The sequence below is a fragment of the Leptosomus discolor genome, chromosome 4 (assembly GCF_034619465.1).
Source record: "Leptosomus discolor isolate bLepDis1 chromosome 4, bLepDis1.hap2, whole genome shotgun sequence".
Lineage (NCBI taxonomy): Eukaryota > Metazoa > Chordata > Aves > Leptosomiformes > Leptosomidae > Leptosomus > Leptosomus discolor.
The window spans coordinates 39,937,358-39,957,243 of NC_141394.1; the positions used below are offsets into that span (position 1 = coordinate 39,937,358).

The following is a 19,886-nucleotide window of genomic DNA, read 5'->3' on the forward strand; positions in this document are numbered from 1 at the left end:
TATATCTTTGAGATCTACACATAGTTACTGCTTTCCTACGATTTATATAACTATTAAAGCCTTTTCTAAGATTTTCATAGATTTACTATATATGGACAATATGTTTATTTTTTCAAAATGCATCCTTAATCTGAACCCAAATCTTATGCTAATATTTTATTGTAATATTTGTAATGTCTGTGCATATGATAATAAAATGACTGTCTTAATAGTCTTAATTGGCTCTTCTATACTTTGGTGTATTTTGAAAGGCATTCTTATGATAATATGATTGAGTATGTCAAAATTGCTCAGGTAGACAGATCTGTGTAATTCCATTGGTATTAGTGGTTAGAGAGTGGTTATGTGGAAATGCATGTCCAAGCATTCCAAGAGGTTAGCCATTACTATGAAAATGTATGGTGATATTTACTCCTGGACTGCAAAATCCAAGTTATTTTAAAAGATGGAAAAATATAACTTGCATTGCAATCCACCAATGCCATTCCTTAAAGCAACATCTGACATTTGTCCAAAGAGTACTTGTTCCCATTGAACTCTCGTTTGCTTATATACATATAAGATAGAATAACGCATTTAAATAAATGTTTTGACTGTATATGAGATATATATACACATACACATAAATGTTTCTGTATTTCTATAAATATTTCTAGAAATATTACAATGTAAATTCTTAATAAACAATCATGTGGGTTGGGTATTTTTGATGGAATAAATCTGAATGTTCTATTATTCCTAGTTAGTTACTGCTGAAAGGCAGGTTTTGACTCTCAGTGGTTTTAGAAACAAGCAGTTAGGATGTTTTGTGTTTTGGACTATTCCAAGTTGAATATTTTACTACCTTTAATGTATGTTTTATCAAAGTTTTTTCAAATTAAAAAACAAACAAACAACCCAATACTTGCTAATATGTTTTCTTCATATACCACTTTTACATCAGATAAAAATATACAGGATACTTTTGGTTCATTTTATTTTTAGACTACAGATGGTAGCAGAGCTTGGAGGATGTAGCTATTGAACAAAATTGCGTACACAAAGACACTGGTGTAATTTTTTAAAGCAGAAAGGATGTTTTCCTTTGCTCAATAGAAATACCTTGGAGGAACAGTGGAGTATTTTCATGTAATGGAAAAAATATGAAATGACATTTCCATGGACGATGAACACCCTGAGGATATAGTTGGTTTGTAAATATATTTATAACATTTCTTGCAGACCATTCCACTGAATAATTTTTGGCTTTTATAGTATCAGGTTGTATTAGATTTACAGCAGAATTTACAGCAGAAATATTGTAGATAGCATTTTACAGCAGAAACAGATTTTGAAAAAAACCTGAAACACTAATATTTTAGTTGGATCTTTGCCTTTTATCTCTTTGTTTTGTCTACTTAGTTCTGTAATAAGTTTGGTAACTAAGGATATGCAAATACATGCAAACACATCTCTGTAATTTGTGAATGCATTTCACTGAAACCATTTGGAGTCATATTCAATAGAATAATTTTGTTCACTTATTTGCGAGCTCTGGGAAGTCATAAGGGAGTTTAATGAAGATCCATGAGTTGAAGACTGTGAAAACAGTCATGTAGATTCAACTTTGCTACATTTGATATATGCACTCATGACCTAGATTTTATAGCAAAACTAAAAATATATATCCATCACTTTCAAGACAAATCTTAGTACTTTGCAATCAAAACGTATCATGTAGCACTTTAAATTTACTTTAGTCTTAATAGTAAATAAGCATGAAATATTTTTAACAGCTTTTTGGTTCTGTTCTTTTTGAAATTCATGGTGTCTCCTAGATAGACACCATTTCTTTATCGGAGCCAACTTTTTAACTTGGTGAACATTTTCCAGCTTCAGGTATTTAGGTGTCTTTAGGAATCCTGTTCACCGAGAAATCCTCTGCTAAACAGATTCCTATTGCTTTTTATTACTTTCAGTGAGCCCTTACCTGAAAAGATCTTTTGTACATGTCTGAGGAATGCTTTAATGGTGCTTTTTCTTAATTATCTGATCCTATGCTTTAGTAGTTCTTTTATTATTTCTCTTACATGTTTCTCTACTATGGTAACACCACAAAAGTGCCATGTCCTACTTCGTTCACAGCCTTGGTTCATAACTCGGGTTCACTGGGTTGCACACGTCTGCTTTTCTGGTCATGGATCTCAAATTGTCTCAGTGTTTATTTCTGTAGAATCGTTGAATGAACTTTAAATTCTTACAGCTATAGACACGCTACATAAAGGATTTTCAGTGAGGCTAAACCCAGCCCATGATATGAGATTTTGCCTGCCTTCAGTAGCAGTTTAACCCCTCGTTCCTGCTCCCCTGCCACCCTTGCTTCGTGCCCTGATGTTAAGTCTGTAGAGTCACCAAATCTTGAATTATCTTAAGATAAATGAAGAAGTTTATTTTTTGTTTGTTTGTTTGTAACCTGCCAAAATCATGGATCCAGGTAGCCACTCAGACCCACAAATAGTTATGTCAGAAAAGTGGAAATGTGGCACAGAGCTACAGTGACTGGCTAGAGGTAGAGTGCCAGACCTTCTGAAGCTGGCAACATGCTGAGCAAAGGGTATGTAGAACTGTTTCTTTGCATTTCACAAACTTGCTAAAATTCAGTCCTGCAAATCTGTTAATTTTTCAAGTCTTCCTACTTCTGTCTACTGTGCTGGGATGTCTCGGCTGTCTTGAGTCACGGGTGCCATTGATCCCTGAGGACTGTGTGCCTGAAAATGTTTTTATGTGTACTAGGACTGCTTATTCTTTACAGGCTCACGTAAAAGCCTAATGAACTTTCATATGTTTGCCACAAGAAGTTAATAAGAAAGCTTGTGAAATAGCTAATAGAGGTAGTTATTAAGAATATGAAATCTGAAATCACACATTACTGTTCAATGGTGAGGAAAAGAGAAATGGATTAAAATAAATCCCTTTAAAAAAGCAAACTAAACTTAGAATGTAAACAAAGAAGGCTGTATATAGGTGGGTTTTTTTTGAACTTGAATAGAATAACAGTTTCTAAAGCACATTTTAAATGTTAAAAAGGTTGCCTTTTAGACCCATTTTTATTTAACCTCATATTTAAAAAGCTGTTTTCTTATTTAAGTTGTTCTTAACTAAGGTGTTTGTTTTTGTAATCCTGTTTATTCTGGTTGTCATTTACATAGCTCTTTACTAATTTTTAATTTACAGTGGGTAAAGATCATACATCCCAGGTCAAATAAGCTGCAGTATGACAATGACATGTAAAATTCCCGTTAGTAACCTCTGCAGTGTTCTTTTATTATGATGGACAGGATTATGAGAGCGCGATAGAATTTCATGATTGTACCTGAAGTTCTCATGTGATTAACAGAAATTGTGCTGCTATTTACATCTGTGAAACTTTAAGAAACCGCATGTCCTCTCATGTCAGAATCTGCGTGGCCAGCAGTAAATAAAAGCCATTTTATTATTTAGACCTTAAATATATTAGAGAATCACTGAGATGGACTAAAAGGCAGGTGCAGAAGTTACGTTTTTATGATTTTATTTTATTTTTATCAGAGTCCTTTAAGTGCTTTAAATAAGAATAGAAAAGAAAGGAAGCATATACTTCTGGAACATTTACTCTGTTACATTTACTCTGTACATACTATGCAGTTAAGTATATTAAGGCTTTGGTTTTTAGCTAGTTCTCATTTTGAAAGAATCTTCCTTTAAGTCATCTCCAAGTCACAGGTTTTAAACTAACATTTAATTCATAAAAACTGAAAAAAATCTGTAGGTCAGATCATAGATGAACATTAGTGCTATTAAAAAATATTTGTGGTAGTAATAAACACAGGTTTTTAGTAAAATGCTCACTGATATTCATTGGACACTTTTCTGCATTTATCTGCTAATATAAAAGAATAAGTCTAAGCTATCAAATTGTTACATTGAGTCAAAGTGCCTTTTGGAGAGAAAGGCCAGCTTTGGCTGTGGAACTCCCTGTCTGAAGTATTGCATGCTCTGGCACTCTGAAGTCACCTTGCTTGATTTCTTAGGGAATACACAACTTCTTCCTTTTCTGTGCTATGCCAGGTGTTGACAGCTATGAGTCAGAACACAGGTGCATGCTCACAAGTGACTGCAGTTGTAGAATTCTTTATTACAAGCTTGTAACTGCAGAACACCTGTTCTATCTGCATTTCCAGACTACAGGGTGTTCTCAGTCTGGAGACCAGAAGTGTTTCCATGCAAACATGAATCTAGTGATCCAAGAGAAACCCTGGAAGGAACATTAAAAGTGCCTCTTTTTTCTTTTTTCTTTTTTTTTTTTTTTAATGGAGTACGTCCAATTTCTATGCTTTTGTAATTTTACAGAAGATAAATTGTTATGTTTTGGTGTGGGTTTTTTTTTCCCTAATGGCTACTTAAATCTACCTGGAACTTTTACAGGTTTGTTATGATTGTGGTTGTTAGCTTGTAACAATAAAATATCTTTACTGATATTTTGATACTGACAGAACTGAAGCTTTTGAGGTTTGCTTTTAGTTTCAGTATTTTAAGCTTAAAGAACTTTTCATAGAAGATTTTTCTGAGCAAGGATGTATACAAAAGCTTGATTGACTCAAAAATTAATGTGCTTTTTCTATTGTGATGCAAGATGTGATTTCAACTTTTGTGATTTCTTTACAGAACGTATTTTATGTGGAGATATTAATTCAGTGTCATCACAAGTACATTTCCTGATTGGTTTTGTTAACGCTAGGCTTCTTCAAAATACATATATATGTATATTGCTGGTGTATTAGATACTTTATATGAATAGTCTACTGGATTCTGTTTTAGTTGGTTTAAAAAATTTAAAAGCTGAAGTGGATTACAGTAAAAAAGAAATCTGAATAAAGTGCCCTCTTTAATCTAACATAGCAATACATAATTAAATACAGCAATTGATCAGTTTTCCAAGAGACTGGAATAACTAAAGTACACCTTGTGGCATGTTGTTTTGCAAGAGTAATTACCTTGGCATGTGAGCTAAAAGGTGGGAGAAGTTTCAAGAAGATGCCTTTCTGCTGTTACAGGTATGCAGATGTTTCTTTCCCCGATTGTCTGAGGTGAAGAACCCAAAAGTCAGTTCTAATGCAGCCAGCATGTCTCTAAGTTATGATTTAGTGCATTTAGGAACAGATAATATAACGCTTAACTGTTTGCTAGTGATATATTACTATTGTAAACTTTCAGGTAGTCTTAAGGTGTTACTTCTTTCTGCCAAATCAAGGAAGTGGATGTTGGGATTTAAAAAAAAAAAAAAAAAAAGTGCTTCACTAAAGCTACTGAAATCTTAAAGGATGCCAGTCACCTGTGCATGTGCATTTCTACTAGCCATAGCTGTTTTGGATATTTTTTTCAGAATGTTTGAGATTTTCTTATTATGTAATGAAGAAACTGGATATAATTGTCTTTAATTTTGTTGTCAGTTAGACCAGTCTGAGTCCAAAGTAATTCTGTTCTTTTGCAATTTAAATAAATAGGATCTTTTCTGAATTACCGCAGATATGAGTAAGGGTGGCATCTGACTTTTGCATCATGGACTTTCTCATTTACATCAGCTTTTGAGCTGTGAGCAAGCTATTCTCTTGAATACCCAAAAGAGAGAACACAGAATTATGGGAATATTTCTGAAGCAGAGCTGACAGATATTTGTGAGGGGGAGAATTTTTTATAATTTTCAAATTACAACACCATTACTGCTTACTGTTAGAAAAAGGCAGTCACTTCAGGCTGTGTGCCTGGGCAAAAGTTGTCAAAGGTAACTAGGGATTTTGGGATACCTTACCTCTTGAAGGGCCGATAGAGTGTGTCTGGATTTTGGTTTGGTTTGGTTTTACTTTTGGTGGGGTCTCTTTCACTTGTTTTTTAAATGGTGGTACTAATCATAGGAGTAGACTGCTCAAAAGTCTTTGGAAAGTCTGAAGGTAAGCACTCAATGTTTGAGAAATTTGGAGTCAGTAATTGGTCTTAAAATCTTGATAGGAAAGTTTTACTTTTCCTATTTCCCTCATTCACGCACCTATACTCACACCCTTACCTGAGACCTGAGTAAATAAGTAGGATTAAGTGCAACCTTTATTCAGATAAAATCTCTGTTAGTAAAACTACAGCATATGGTAGTGTAATATCTATTAATTTCAAAAGATTTCAAATGAGAGTTTAATAGTAAAGATGTCAAAACATTTAAGAAGCATCAGTATATGAAGAATTGCAACATCTCTGTTTCATAGATGAGGAATCTAATGCATATTGGTAACTGCAATGCTTAAAGGTGGTGGAGTGCATCGGTGGATGTTGCTAAGCACTCAGTTTGAAGTATGTGGGCCAGAAATGCAGAACTTGGGCAGAAGTTGTCCCAAGAGATTGTATTTTTGATGATTTCAGAGATTTAGAAAATAGAAATGTAAAAGAAAATTAGGAGGTCCTTAAATGATATACTGGTTATTTGGCAATCAGCAGTCAACATTTCTGTTTAAAAAAAAAAACCCACAAGTGGGACACATGCTCACTAGCTGTTTTATTACACACATTTAGTCATGCAGGTACGTGCACCCGCATAGACGTGTTTTTATGATATAAATTATCTGTCCTAGCTGTTCACCCTGGAATCTGCCCGCTTGAAAAACTTGCTTGCCCCTCATATCATATTGCTGAGTTCCTGAGAGTAAAGTTTTTCAATTGAAGACTACAATAGAAAAGAAGCTGTTAGTGGCACGTGTCCTGTGCAGTTTCCCTTCTCCAGCACACAAATACCTACTCTTCTTTGAGCTAGAAGGGAGGATGGGTGAGGTGGATTAGGACGTAAGAATAAGGCTTATACTTCTGCATGAGTGACTAAAAAAATGTGTAACTCGATGAAGATGATTGTTTTAAAGGGAGTGGAAAAAGAATGAGTGAAGTATTTTGAAACTGTGAAAAAGAGATCAAGCTTTAGTGGGTTTGTTCCAGAGGAAGAATAGAGTCTGATAGCTTTTGTTCTTTTAAGCAATATTTTAACTTACATTAAGAGTACCCAGAATAGCAAGTACCATATTATGAATGAGTAGAAATGCATTTTTATGTACTCTTTTTTTGAACTTGAAGAAGTGAGGAAAAGCGAAACATGGCAGTACTTTATTTAATATGTCAGATGTTTCTAACTCAGTATTAGATTTTTCTTTGCTTATCAGGACTTTATCTAGCATGACTGGATCTGTTGCAGAGCAACTGGACACTCAGTGCTAATGTACCAGAGCTTAGTGATATCAAATGCTAGGTACAGTGATGTATCTGAAAGAAATCTGGTAAGAAGCTTTACACAATTGTCCTTGATTCATCAGAATCAGACTTCTGAGCACCAGTGAGAGTGTGTATTTCTTAGATAGAAGCAACCTCCATGCACTCAGCCGCCTTAATGGTTGAAGTGTTTGCTCACAAGTTATTGTTGAAACATTTGCTCACAAGTTAAAAACCAGAATTCTAGACAGCACATAATGTTCAAGAGGTTGAGTCTAAACTCCTAATTACTTGCTTGGCCACCTACAGGAAAAACTTCTCTCTGTCCATCTTACTGAAGTTGTAGATTCATGTGGCCAGATGGAACAAATACACAGGAAGATTCCTCCTATGTGAATGTCTAGCTGTAGCTACCCATTCTGCTTTTCATTTTATATAGTGAATCTTAAATGGCAAATACATTCCCTGGGAGAACAGACAAAAATTTGAGATTCTTTTTCAGAACATCCACATCAGGTGACTGAGGTAGGCTGTTTCTTGTTTATTCTCTCATTTTTATTCATGAATCTCAGATTGTTAACGGTACAAAGATTCATTTTCTTGTCAAAGTTAAAAGGTGTTTATTCTCAGTAGGTATGTTGCATAGCAAGATAGTGATGTCTTGCTGTGAATCCACAGTAGTGTGGTTTCAAACAATCTGTGTCTGACGAGGGCCTGTATGCACGGTTGCAAATTTTGGATGCTGACCACAGTACAAAAGGCAAAAAATAACCACTATCACTGTTAACTATAATTAAACTTTTATCTGGATACCACGTTAGCTGACAGTATCAACTGAGTGTTTATGTGCTTTGCCTTGCTATACTCCCTACTGTTTCTGGAAATTGTGGTGCTGGGACTCTGCTCATCTCTCTAGACCCAACACACTTCACAGTGAGAAATTCTGCTTTAGGAGGTGAGAAATCACCTTCTTTCAAAATGAAGAAGTAAAGACATTGATGGTCTTTAGGTATCTTCAGGAATTGTATGGTTTATCGAAGTAGGCAATATGAGTCATTCCCTTCTATGTGTCTGTATGCCTAGGGTTGCAACCTTGGCATCTGACCAAATTATTAATGTTTTAGTTAAAACTTGTAAGTAATTTATATTTTTCTCTCCCCACTGTCAGATGTGAAAACTGTGTAGGCAAAGCAGTCAGACCTGTCTTTTAAACTAGAGGAATTAAACCAGTTATGGGATACTGAAAACATAGCTTGTTTGGTAAGTGTAGTAGAGCAAAATGTCTAGTTGCTTCTTGCTTTGCAGACCAGAAATGAATCACAAACTTTTGAAGAGAGAAATAGAATTCAAGTCTGAAAACTTTGTTCTTAACCTTTTTTCCCCCCTTTCATTTTGCTGGGAATGTAAAATTAGGAACATGCCGGAATGCACTCAGCAGGTTGTGAAATAATGGTAATTTACTGTGGTTTCTGCCATGGAGCTCCTGTTAAGAGGATTCCTATGTTAGATCTTGCTAATCTTGATTTCCTATTATATTCAAAATAAAAATGATGTTCTGGCTAATGTCAGTTTCCAGGAGTGCTAGCTGTAAATTAACTTGCAGGAAAGATGATGGGAAGCTTTTCTGAATTGCTCTTCCAAATTTGATTATAATTAAATAGCTCCATTAGTAATAATTGAATCAGTTTTTGAATATTAATTACTTTCTTAGCATGTGTGAATAACAAATCCATATCCATCTATGAAAGTCACCAGGTGATCCTAATTCTGCTCCATAATTTTTCAGCAGAGCAAATTATTTTTCATTTATAAGTTCTTAGAGAAATAGTAGATGTTACAAAGCATTTTATCCTTTTGTAGTAATTTTTGTGACAGTGATATTTTTCTGCTAGTTGAAATGTAATTAACATGACATTTAATACTATTTTAGCAAATATATGGACAAATATGAAGTAGGCATATGGGCAAATAACTTGTAACAATCACACTTTTCTGAATATTAGTAGCTAAATAAAGCTGAATATTATCAAGTTAATAAAGCTAATATCAGACCTGTGTCTTTAGAAGCTGGTTGTATCTGACATTCTAGGAAGTCAGCTGATACATTATAGCCACTAATAAAGAAATTATTTCTGGCAAGCTTTAAATAAACATAGTGCTTACACATAGAGTCTCCTCACTGTAGTGGAAACAGTCACGTATTTTTTTATTACAATGTGGTTGTGCTGTACAATCTACATTTTCACGTCAGTTATGAAAAATAAAAGGCCTCTAGCCTTCCTAATTATGAAGATATTTTAGTAAATGATAAAAACTCAGATTGATGCCTGTTTCATGCTGAAGAATATAGATCTGAGAGATCCATAAATGGCTCTACAGTGGGTTTTTGATACTTGTGATATTTTTTGTGTGAACTTTGTAGTGTTTCATAGCTGCTTATTTTAACACGAAAGGAAAGGAGTATGTGGTGGTGTCAGTGCAAGGGTGCATACTCTGAGTGAGCTGGGGTAAAGCAGGCACGTTTTGTCAGGGGTTGTTAGAAGATGCAGTGAAGAATTAAAAGACTCAATGCCATGTATTCCCTGAGTTAATTGAGTTTTATGCTTAGATGAAATCAATGGTACTTTTCCTGGAATAAGTTTATGCATTTTCATAGTACTTTTGAGATATTTAAGATGAGCCCATGTAGAGACTGGGCGTAGTCAGATAGGTCCCTGCATTGTGAGGGGAGTGCAGTTCTTCTCCAACATGAAAAACTTGAGACTATTGTTTTGGAAAATGTTTTTCTTGTAGTTTAGCCTTCATTTTCAATGAAAATTGTTCATTTGTCTGTTCCAGGTATGAGGTAAAACGGATTTTGAGAAAAAGCAAGTCATTTCCATGCTTTCATATGTATCTTAATTTTTTTTGTAGTCCTTTCAGAGCTGGTAAAAATCACTAATGCAATCTGTGAGTTTACCATTTTTAAAAAGCAGGTTAAAAATTAAAAATGTGAGATTGTAAAAAATAGATTCATAATGTACTTCATAGTATAGGGTTGATTTCGGCATGTGATATTGAAAGAAAAAAGAGAGAGACTTGCACTGCTCTTCCCAGTTTCTATCAACTTTTCTTTCTCTATTTTCTTTTCTGGCTTGCTAAGCTACAGTGTCAGTCCAGTGAGACATTGACCCTTCAGGTAGCTGACTTTTTCATGTTCCAAAAATCTGTATTTTTATGTCAGTGATTTCTTTGGTGTTTCCCTTGCTGCAACTTTTCAAAAAATCTGTCCAAGGACATACATTCTTCAGTGATTTCTGCATCACTGAAACTGGTTCAGTAACTTAAGAAATTTTCACACAAAAAAAAAAGGTATTGGAAAAAGTGAAGCCATGTATCACACGTAAGATGAGGAAAAAGGACTTGTGTAGGGGGTTTATAGCTGACAGCAAACAGTAAATCCAGCAGGTCACGAGTGATATTGTGAGTTAATGTCGCTGGCAAGACCATGAGTGTTGAACATGCCTTTGAATATAAAGATGATCTTGTGATTTTGGCACCTGTGGCTCTGCTGGCTCCTCACTCTGCTTACATAGTAGTCCCTGTACTAACACAGTCCTGTAGCCATTCTTCCAATATAATGAATGTATGCCACACCTGAGGTGATCAGGAATTTCATGCAAGGCATGATAACCACTGAGTCAGCAAATACTGGAAGATTACATTGGTAGTATAAGGTTTGGATATATTCTAGAGCTCATTATATGTCCTGGCTTCCACTCCAAGTGGTATTTGTAAACCTTTGGTAGGAGAGGGCCCAGTTTAGCCCAGGAAATGGTTCACTTTGGAAATGTCCAAAACAGTTGTCTCAGACTCTATTGTCAACTGTTATCTATAAAGAAATACCTTTCAGAAGTCATGAACTCACTGGTATATTCTTTAATGTCTAGTTGATAGGGATGGTGTCATAAAATCCCTTAAAATTCTTCATTTCTCTGTAGCTGGGCAGAGCTGCCAAGACAAAGCTGCTAAGACAAAGGTGCACACAAACACAAGTTTTGTTCAGTACTTCACTTTGGTTTATAAAGCAAATCCTGACCCTAAAGAAACAGCCGGTCAACCCCAACTTCTTTGTTTCATAGCAAATGAAACAAACAATGTGTGTATGCACAGAATGTGTTATCAGTTGCCCACATATTTAAGTCTTTTTGTTTTGTAAGCTGTTAGTTTTTCTTCAAAGAAAATTCTTAGAGGAGAAAAGTGGACAGAACACAATGGAGTATGATACCATCACAGGGCCAGGAAGAGGTTGCCTTGCAGATACTCTGTGGTCTTGCACAACTGATTTCTAACATTAGGTTCTCACCAATGAACATATTATTACCTTTCATTTAAAAGATGCAATTAGTGAATGGATGCTGCACAGAAGCGTGGTTTTTAACACAGAATTCTAAACAATCTGGTTTATCTTTGGTGGAAAAAGCCTGTTAAATGCATAAGGACCCTTAATAGAGCATCAGTACTCAATGCAGTTCTTACAGTCTCTTTTTCTTCCCAGCACTTTTCTTTCTGGTAGTGCTGTCAAAATCTAGCACTTCTTTCTAACATCACTCATGTGTTCAAAGCCATCTTCTAATTTGATTTCCTAGTTAGATCTCTTGGAATTCCGTAGATTATTATTTTAAAAAACTAAAAATTTTTTCATTTACTTGCATGTGTGGGGTTTTTTTGGAGGGATGAGTGTGGGGTGGTGTGCGGTTTGCCTTTTTTTTGCCCTTTTTCTTTTTTTTTTTTTTCTTTTTTTACTTACTTTTTCTTTTGGCCTTTTTTTTGGCCTTTTGGGGTGGGGGGTGTGGGGGGCTTTTTTCCTTGCCTTTCCTCCCCGCTCACCCCTCCACTCCAGGAATCTTCAACTCTGGCCCCGGCATTCTTTTCATTCTGATTCCGGCAATAAACTAGATGCTTTCCCTAGTTTGATACCCATCTTTATGTTGTCATAAAGGCGAAATGTGATAGTACCATCTCTCAGTTGTAATGTTGGGTTCAGCCTGTGACATTGCTGAAAAGATATCTTATGGCCTGCTGGATTTTGATGGAATTGTCAAAACATACCTTCAGAGTCCCTGGAACTTGGGAGAAGGAATACCTATTTTCTACTTGATACTGAACTCAGCATCCTTATGCGATTCCAGATTTCTCTTGTTTGTGTATTTTTATTCCATTAACCTATTCAGTTTTACAAAACAGTTATCTGAAGATAAGCCAATATCATATTCCAGTGTTCCTACCTTAGTGTCTCCATCAGGGAACATCCTGGGAAGAGGCGCTTTGACCAGTACATGAAGTGGTTAATCTGTTCATGATTACTAGGGGCTGACTTTACATTCTGCCTGACTTTAGGCAGAGAAAGTATGTGACATGGATTCTAAAATCTGAAGTATATTGGAGAAGGATACTGAATATGCTCTTGTTAATTTTCACTAACTCTGTTTTCCTAGTTCAGTCATATTTTGCTGCATTTGCTTCCCACTTGTTTAATCAGATTTATTCTGGATGACTCATTGTGGTTTTATGGCTCATTTGGTGTAGAAATAAAAATACCTGGAAGAAGAATGCATCTTTGCATATGTCTTACGCTGTAATTAACAAAATATTTCTTTTCCGTCTGCACTGAATTATTATTATATTCGTGATTCCATCACTTTTCTGCTTTGTAGGTAATACGATATGTAGAGTTTGCACAGCTGAATATATTGTTAAGAAGGAAAGAAAAGTGAAAAAGTCACTGCTTAGACTATATTTAATCATACTTAGCTCCACAAAGTCAATACTGCAGCTAATAATCGGCCTCATTCTTGTTTCCTGGGTATGTGGTTAGTCAGCCTTATGTTAATATCATCTGGCAGTTCAAATAGAGGTGTGGTTAAAAGTTTACTTTTGATCATGAAGAGCAGAAGAAACATAACTTTCATTTCAGAAAATATGTATACAAGTATATATTTTATAAGCAAATGTGAAAAATAGGAAAAGAGCATTTCTGAAATATAACTGAAGACTGGACAGTAATTTGCTAAAGTGAAGGTGAACACAGGAAAACAATTCTTGTTTGTAGCTTTCTTGCTTGATTTTGTGATTTAGGATTTTCAGTAGTGTCTTTAAGCTAGACTTTGGTGTTTAACTCAGGGTGGGTTGTTTGGGGTTTTTGGTTTGTTTTTTTTGGAAGGGTAATGAACTTAAAAAAAAAAAAAAAAAAAAGATACCTATAGGAATTAAAAAAAAAAATAGTTTTTGAGTATTTAGAACTACCTGAAAGACACCATGGAGATCAGAGAAGGGAGAAGTTGATTGTTTCTTCTGAGAACATAAATTGACAGGAACTTTTCTGTATTATCATGTAGACATAGTTACTCAGGAAATGTGCTATACAAATTTAATAATAAATAACAAACAGGATTATTTGGCTCTTCTAGTACTATAGCCAGAAATTAGTATGCGTAGTTAAAAAATGAGTATGGATTAACTACTAAAGGACCAGCTGCAAAGAAACCCACAAATCAGAAATAAGAGACCTAGGATATTGCAGGTAGAATTTGTATTTAAGGACGGAGTCATACAGATCACTCATATCTGCATATTTTAGTATAATTTTTCTTTTACTAAAATCTCACTTGAGTAACAACAATTCAGAAAGTGTCATTATTCACTACTTAATGTTAAGTTGGAAGAACCCGGTTGTGTCTTGGTAAGCAGGAAAGGGAAACTATTTTCAAGGTAGAATTTAATTTGGGGATTACAGTGAGAAAATGGCAATTTGTTTTAAGAATGTGGTGATGAGTACTTTCTTATAGGTACACAACAGCAGAATTTGGCAAATGCATGCTTTTCCTCTTCTTTGGGTTAATTTGCTTATAGACCAGCATATCACCATTTACATCTTATTGAATTATTACTGTGCAATGTAGCTTAGTAGATGTCATTATTTCGTAGAAGGAATGACAGGAAATGGATTGAGTGGAAGTATGGATTTTTTCTTTAGCATGCGAGCTTACAGCTTTCAAAAAGATCTTGTATGTGGGAGATGTGGCAGCCAACATCTGAGTGAACAGGTGTTCCAAACTCCAAGGTGCTAGTTCAAAGGGTACTTAGTATTATTATAAATAAAACCCAGTGATATTGTATGAGAACATACAGAAGTATCAATGTTTCATGAAGATCCATTTTCCTTGCTAAGGAATTTTGCACCACGTCATTTTGCGTTTTGCGTTGTGTGTGCTGCATTTTATTCTAGTGAAAATCAGTGCCGTTCAGTCTGGCATGCTGTGCAAGCAGCAGGCCAAACCCCTCCACATACTTGGTGGGCTTTATGTGTAGTGTGTTTCTTTTCTTAATTGCATGTTTCTAGATAATTGTTAACAATTTTCTAAAATTATTTTTAGCTTTAGATCCGGCTAAAGATCCATGTTTAAAGATGAAATGTAGTCGCCATAAGGTCTGTGTTGCACAGGATCAACAAACTGCTGTTTGCATTAGCCACCGAAGGCTTACGCACAGGTAAATACTTTAAAAGTTAATCCTATAGACTTTATAATTTTTATAGTGTTCGTGACTGACTATAAACCATAAATAAGCTATAATTAGTTTAGTTATTTAACAACATATGAGCAGAGTAGAAGTGGTTTTTAGAAGTAATTATGTATGCATAATTTGATTAGAATATTTGATATTTGATTTTTTTTATAGGCTGGTAAACTAGAGGGTGTACACATTTATGTGTCTCAAGCTGTTGATATATATATACATTTAAGGAAATACCTACTGTGCTGGTACCAAATGAATATAACGATTATGATAATGTCCTGCTGCTGTACATTACTTTGACTTCATCATTTCTTACATGAAGCTAGAAAACTCAAAACTGCTTGTTAAAGTGTGGGTAATGGCCTGTTATAGTGTAACTTGTCTGGGTTTTTTTTTTCTTTTTTTCTCTTCTTTTGTGCATTCCAATTTTCTTTTGCATTCTTGAACTGGTTAGATGTAGGGAATAAATGATAAATACATGATAAAGTTATTCTGGAGTCCAAATGTAGAGTATTTTTATTCTTACCTTTTGGGGGAGAACAGTTCCAGATGCTCTATTTATGCAGGTCTTAGAGTGGCGAAATATTAATGTATGTCTGGGGCAGAAAGTGAATCTGTAGGGGCCTGAACAATACACTTAGCTGAGTCATGAGATTGTTGTTTGCTGAGGAGGTGTAATCAAGTTGCATTTTGGACTTGGGATTGTTCTTTTTTTTTTTTTTACTTCATTGTGAGAAACAAAGCATAGCAGAAAGGCTAAACTTCAATAACTTGATTGAAATAAGTGTGTGTTAAAGGGCTTTGCTGAAAAGGGGCTGAAAAGAGCTAAGGAGAATAAGAGACTTTGTTGACTGATGCAAGAGGATTATTTCCAGCTTTTTAGAGAGCCAGTACAGTTTTATGAATGATATAAGAAATGTTCTTCCGAGTCTCTAGTTATGTTAAATACACCCATCTGTAGCTTTTCAAGCAAGCAAGATAGTACATAGTGAAAGGAAAAGTTTAAACTATACTTGATCTGCAGCTGTGGTTAATTAACAAAAAGGCTCTACATTATTTGTGAAGCTAAACTGTTTATATCAAACACTCTCAGTGTAGAGCTAGACACTTTGGTTTGGTAGTGTTATATCAGGTGCAAGAAGTATTATCAGTCAAAGTTTGGTAGTCTAATTTCAACTACATATAAACTGTTAGGGGACTATCATAAAATATCATAGACTCATAACATGAAATGGTTTCGGTTGGAAGGGACCTTAAAGATCATCCCCCCTGCCACGGGCAGGGACACCTTCCATTAGACCAGGTTGCTCAAAGCCCCATCCAGCCTGGGCTTGAACACTGCCAGGGAGAAGGCAGCCACAGCTTCTCTGGGCAACTGATCCAGTGCCTCACCACCCTCACAGTGAAGAATTTCTTCCTAATAGCTAGTCTGAATGTACTCTCTTGCAGTTTGAAACTGTTCTCCCTCATTTGGTCACTACCCTCCCTGATCAAGAGTCCCTCCCCACCTTTCTTGCAGGCCCCATTGAAGTACTGGAAGGCCGCTGTAAGGTCTCCCCAGAGCCTTCTCTTCTCAAGGCCGAACAACCCCAACTCTCTCAGCCTGCCCTCATAGGGGAGGTGCTTCTGTCCCCTGATCATCTTCGTGGCTCTCTTCTGGACCCACTCGAGCATGTCCAGGTCTTTCTTTTGCCAGGGGCCCCAGAGCTCCACCCAGCAATGCAGGTGGGGTCTCACCAGAGTGGGGTAGAGGGGGAGAGTGCCCTTCCTTGGCTTGCTGGCCACTTGTCTTCTATGACAGTGTCAACTGTGAAAATACAACCCAATCATTTGAAATATCTGAGTGGTATTACACACATTATTGAAAACAGTGAAAAAATGACATCTCCAAGCTAAGTATACATGCAGTGGGTAAAGACTGAAAACTTTTTTAGACTAGATGAAGCTGCATACAGTGGTTGAATTAATAAATGTAATGACATCTGCCTTCATACCTGTATTATTCTTCCCATAGTCCCTGGCACTCTTTTAGAAAGGTAATATTTTAAGAGGCAAAGCTTGTCTACAATACAGTACTGTCTGATAATGGGAAAGTTTGGAATGGCAGCAACTCGGTGACTGGAGTAAGCTTTGCAAATCTAGTTTTGTAAGCTAGATGAAGTGATTCTTTGCATCCCTGTCCTGAGCAAGGACAGAGTTTTCCCAAGCTTAGATCTCCCTGTTCCCCCAGATTACCAGGTTCAAGGAGAAATCAATTGCATTGTACTTTCTTTCTACAGAGGTTTTCTTCATGCAGTCTCTGAGCTTTCTGTAGTATGGTGCAATAGAAGTATGAATAGCATATTCACAAGCAATCATGTCCGATGGTCTCTTAAGAATTATTATTAATTTCCTCAGCTCAAGATTATATTCCTTCACTGATACCTACAATTTGCCTGTTGGTTTTCAACAAAGCCATCTGTTTTACCATGTTTCCAAAGGACTAGTCCGCTCATTTATAAGTCTTGGAAAAAATTAGATGAGAAAGGTTATATTATCAACTGTCAGGTTATATTATCTACCTGTATCAACTTCTAATGTATTTCATTGCAGTAATTTTCCCTTTCCACTTTGTGTATGTGTGTGAGTGTTTGTGCTGTGGTGTTCATCAAAGACTGAATAAATTTTGATTTTTTTTTTTTTTTTTTTTTTTTTCTTGTAAGAAAAAGGCAGTTGGGGATGTCTTCTGGAAAAATAGTTGAGACTTTTCATGAATTACTGGAAGCTCTATGTAAAGAACTTGCCCATAGATTTCCATTTGGACATACTTACTGTATAGAACCATAGATGTACAGAAATTATTCCCAAGACTCTTGCACAGGAAAAGTAGTTTTAAGCACGTGAGCTTATACAGTGGCAAAGACTATCCTCAAGAGATAGCCTGTCAGGGAAGAGGTGACTCTGCATACCTCCAAGATAAGGAAAAGGTTTGTGGTCACCCTTAGACTACTCCAAGGAAAGAAGCATGAAATACATTTATAGCTGAATAGATTATTCTATAGTGTCATAAGGTTGACATTCTCAGATTTACAGATAAATTCTCTCTTCCTAGAAGCAGCATTTCCAAGCAGCCCTATTACCTTGTTCATAAATTTCTGTATATAAATTCTGTCACTTGTTGAGGTAATAGCATAGACAAAGAGGTTGCTAATCAGTGATGGCTTGTAATTGTATCAAATGGAGAAATCACTTTAGTAATTTCTTCCTTTTGTTGTTTTGTTAGAAATTGGCTTGCAGAAAAAACACTTTAGGCATGGATGTTCTGTTATTCAGTCCATGTTGTCCCAGGTGTTCTTATCTGTCCAAGCTATTGTAGCCCTGTATGGATTACTGAGTATACCTCAGTACCATGTGATCGATGGATATCCCAGCCATCTGCAAGGCTGCTAATGATGCGATATGACATGATTCTAACAGGATTAATTAATGTGACAGTACAGTCTACTAATGTGATGATTCTACCTGTGCTTTCAGAAGTATTAAAATTTGTATTAGCTCAGGGATCTCAGCACTGTGCTCTTGCTGCAGTGTGCTTGCCTTTGCATGGTTTCAAATCCAGCTACTGCATCTCATTGTCCTTTTCATGGTGTTGTGGGTCAGATAAGCCTATGGTTTTTCTATTTCTTCAGTTTCCATGTCAGCAGAGATCATGGTTTCCCCTCAGTCTTGAGGTACTGCACACAAGGCTTATTAGGTTTTGTGGGAGACTGCCAAGATGGCAAGTCCTCTTCTAGCACGCTTCTGCAGTGCCACAACATCCTGATGCAAGAGCTGCCTTTATGTACTGTCTTGGAAAAACTGAACAGTATTTGACAAAAGGGCAAAGTAAGTGTAGGTCATTGGTCATGAGAGTAGTCTGGAGTACCAGAGCTTTAGAAAGTATCAAGGCATGGTTAGAGGTGCCAGATTTTTATTGGTAGCAGGTAATCGCGTTTACATTTCTGCTGTCTGTAACTGTCTTGGAAGCTGTATTCTGTGAGCTATGCTCTTAGCTGTGTCTTATGAAGGAAAGAGGAGGTACTTTAAAAGGGGAAAACATGCAGGATACATATTAGTGTTATTTATCCCAGTGCTTCCGCGTGGATTGCTGTGGGAAGAGAGTAGCTGCCTTCATTAGAATGTATGATAAACAAATAATTCAAAGTCTGGTGTAAAACAGGATTTTTTTAAATTCTTCAAAACTCTGGAGCCTGATGATGTTTCCTGTTGCCTAAATGGTGTTTTACAATCCCTTTGTGCTTTACCATTTATCTCCCTTGGTTAAGTGTTAGGCTTTACAGGGGAGAAAACCCATAATAGAGTATACCTCATTCAGTTACAAATACAACTTGTAGAATATCAGAATACAGTATTACTAGTACTTGTGTTATGAGCATGTTATAGTAACAAGCAGGATATTCATTATATTAGTTGAAAGTTGTCTACTCATTTTAGTTTTCAGTCACTTCACTTCCAGGAGATAAAGCTATTTGAATCTGCGGTACTGAGAATCTCTGCGAACTATGAGTTCAGCCCTGTGAGTTTGGAGAACAGGAAAAATGTTATGTGGATGTTCAGCCAGAAAAGAGTTGGGACAGGAAACAGAAAGGGACGAGTTAAAGGAGGAGGGCTGTAGATGGTAATGGATATTTCCGAATACCTGTGATGAAATGTGTGCTCTTTGTATGCAGCAGGTGGTAAAGATAAATCCTTAACTCTTCACATACTTGGTATTGCCACTTTGAGCAGAGAAGAAAAGCATTTGTGGTGACACCACAACATGTAGGAACTCATTAAGGCCATGGAAGGCTGGTAGCTAACCAGACTTAGAAGAGTTGAAAAGTTAGTCCAGCAATGAGCTATCATAGATTTGCAGGTCCTGATAAACAGTCTGTTAACTTCATCTTAGATTTGAAACAGACAATTATAATATGAAGTGACATATCACATAATTTGCTCTAAGAAAAAACATTCTGTTAATCATAAGCTACTGTAATAAGCTGAGCAGTATATAGGTGAAGTTCTAAGCAAGTAGATTAGCTGCTGGTGAAGAG

The 19,886-nt window shown here is 36.0% G+C and overlaps 1 protein-coding gene across 5 annotated transcripts in view; it reads left to right on the plus strand.

Moving 5' to 3' along the window:
- Positions 1–19,886, plus strand: part of SPOCK3 (SPARC (osteonectin), cwcv and kazal like domains proteoglycan 3) — a 213,243-nt gene that overhangs the window by 86,369 nt on the left and 106,988 nt on the right. For 4 of the 5 annotated variants that reach the window (XM_086463943.1, XM_086463944.1, XM_086463945.1 and 1 more), the window contains one exon: positions 14,673–14,787. The exons of the other annotated variant lie outside the window; for it this stretch is intronic. In XM_086463943.1, the coding sequence (XP_086320069.1) occupies positions 14,673–14,787 (115 nt within the window). The remainder of the gene's footprint in view (positions 1–14,672; positions 14,788–19,886) is intronic. 5 annotated transcript variants of the gene reach the window in all.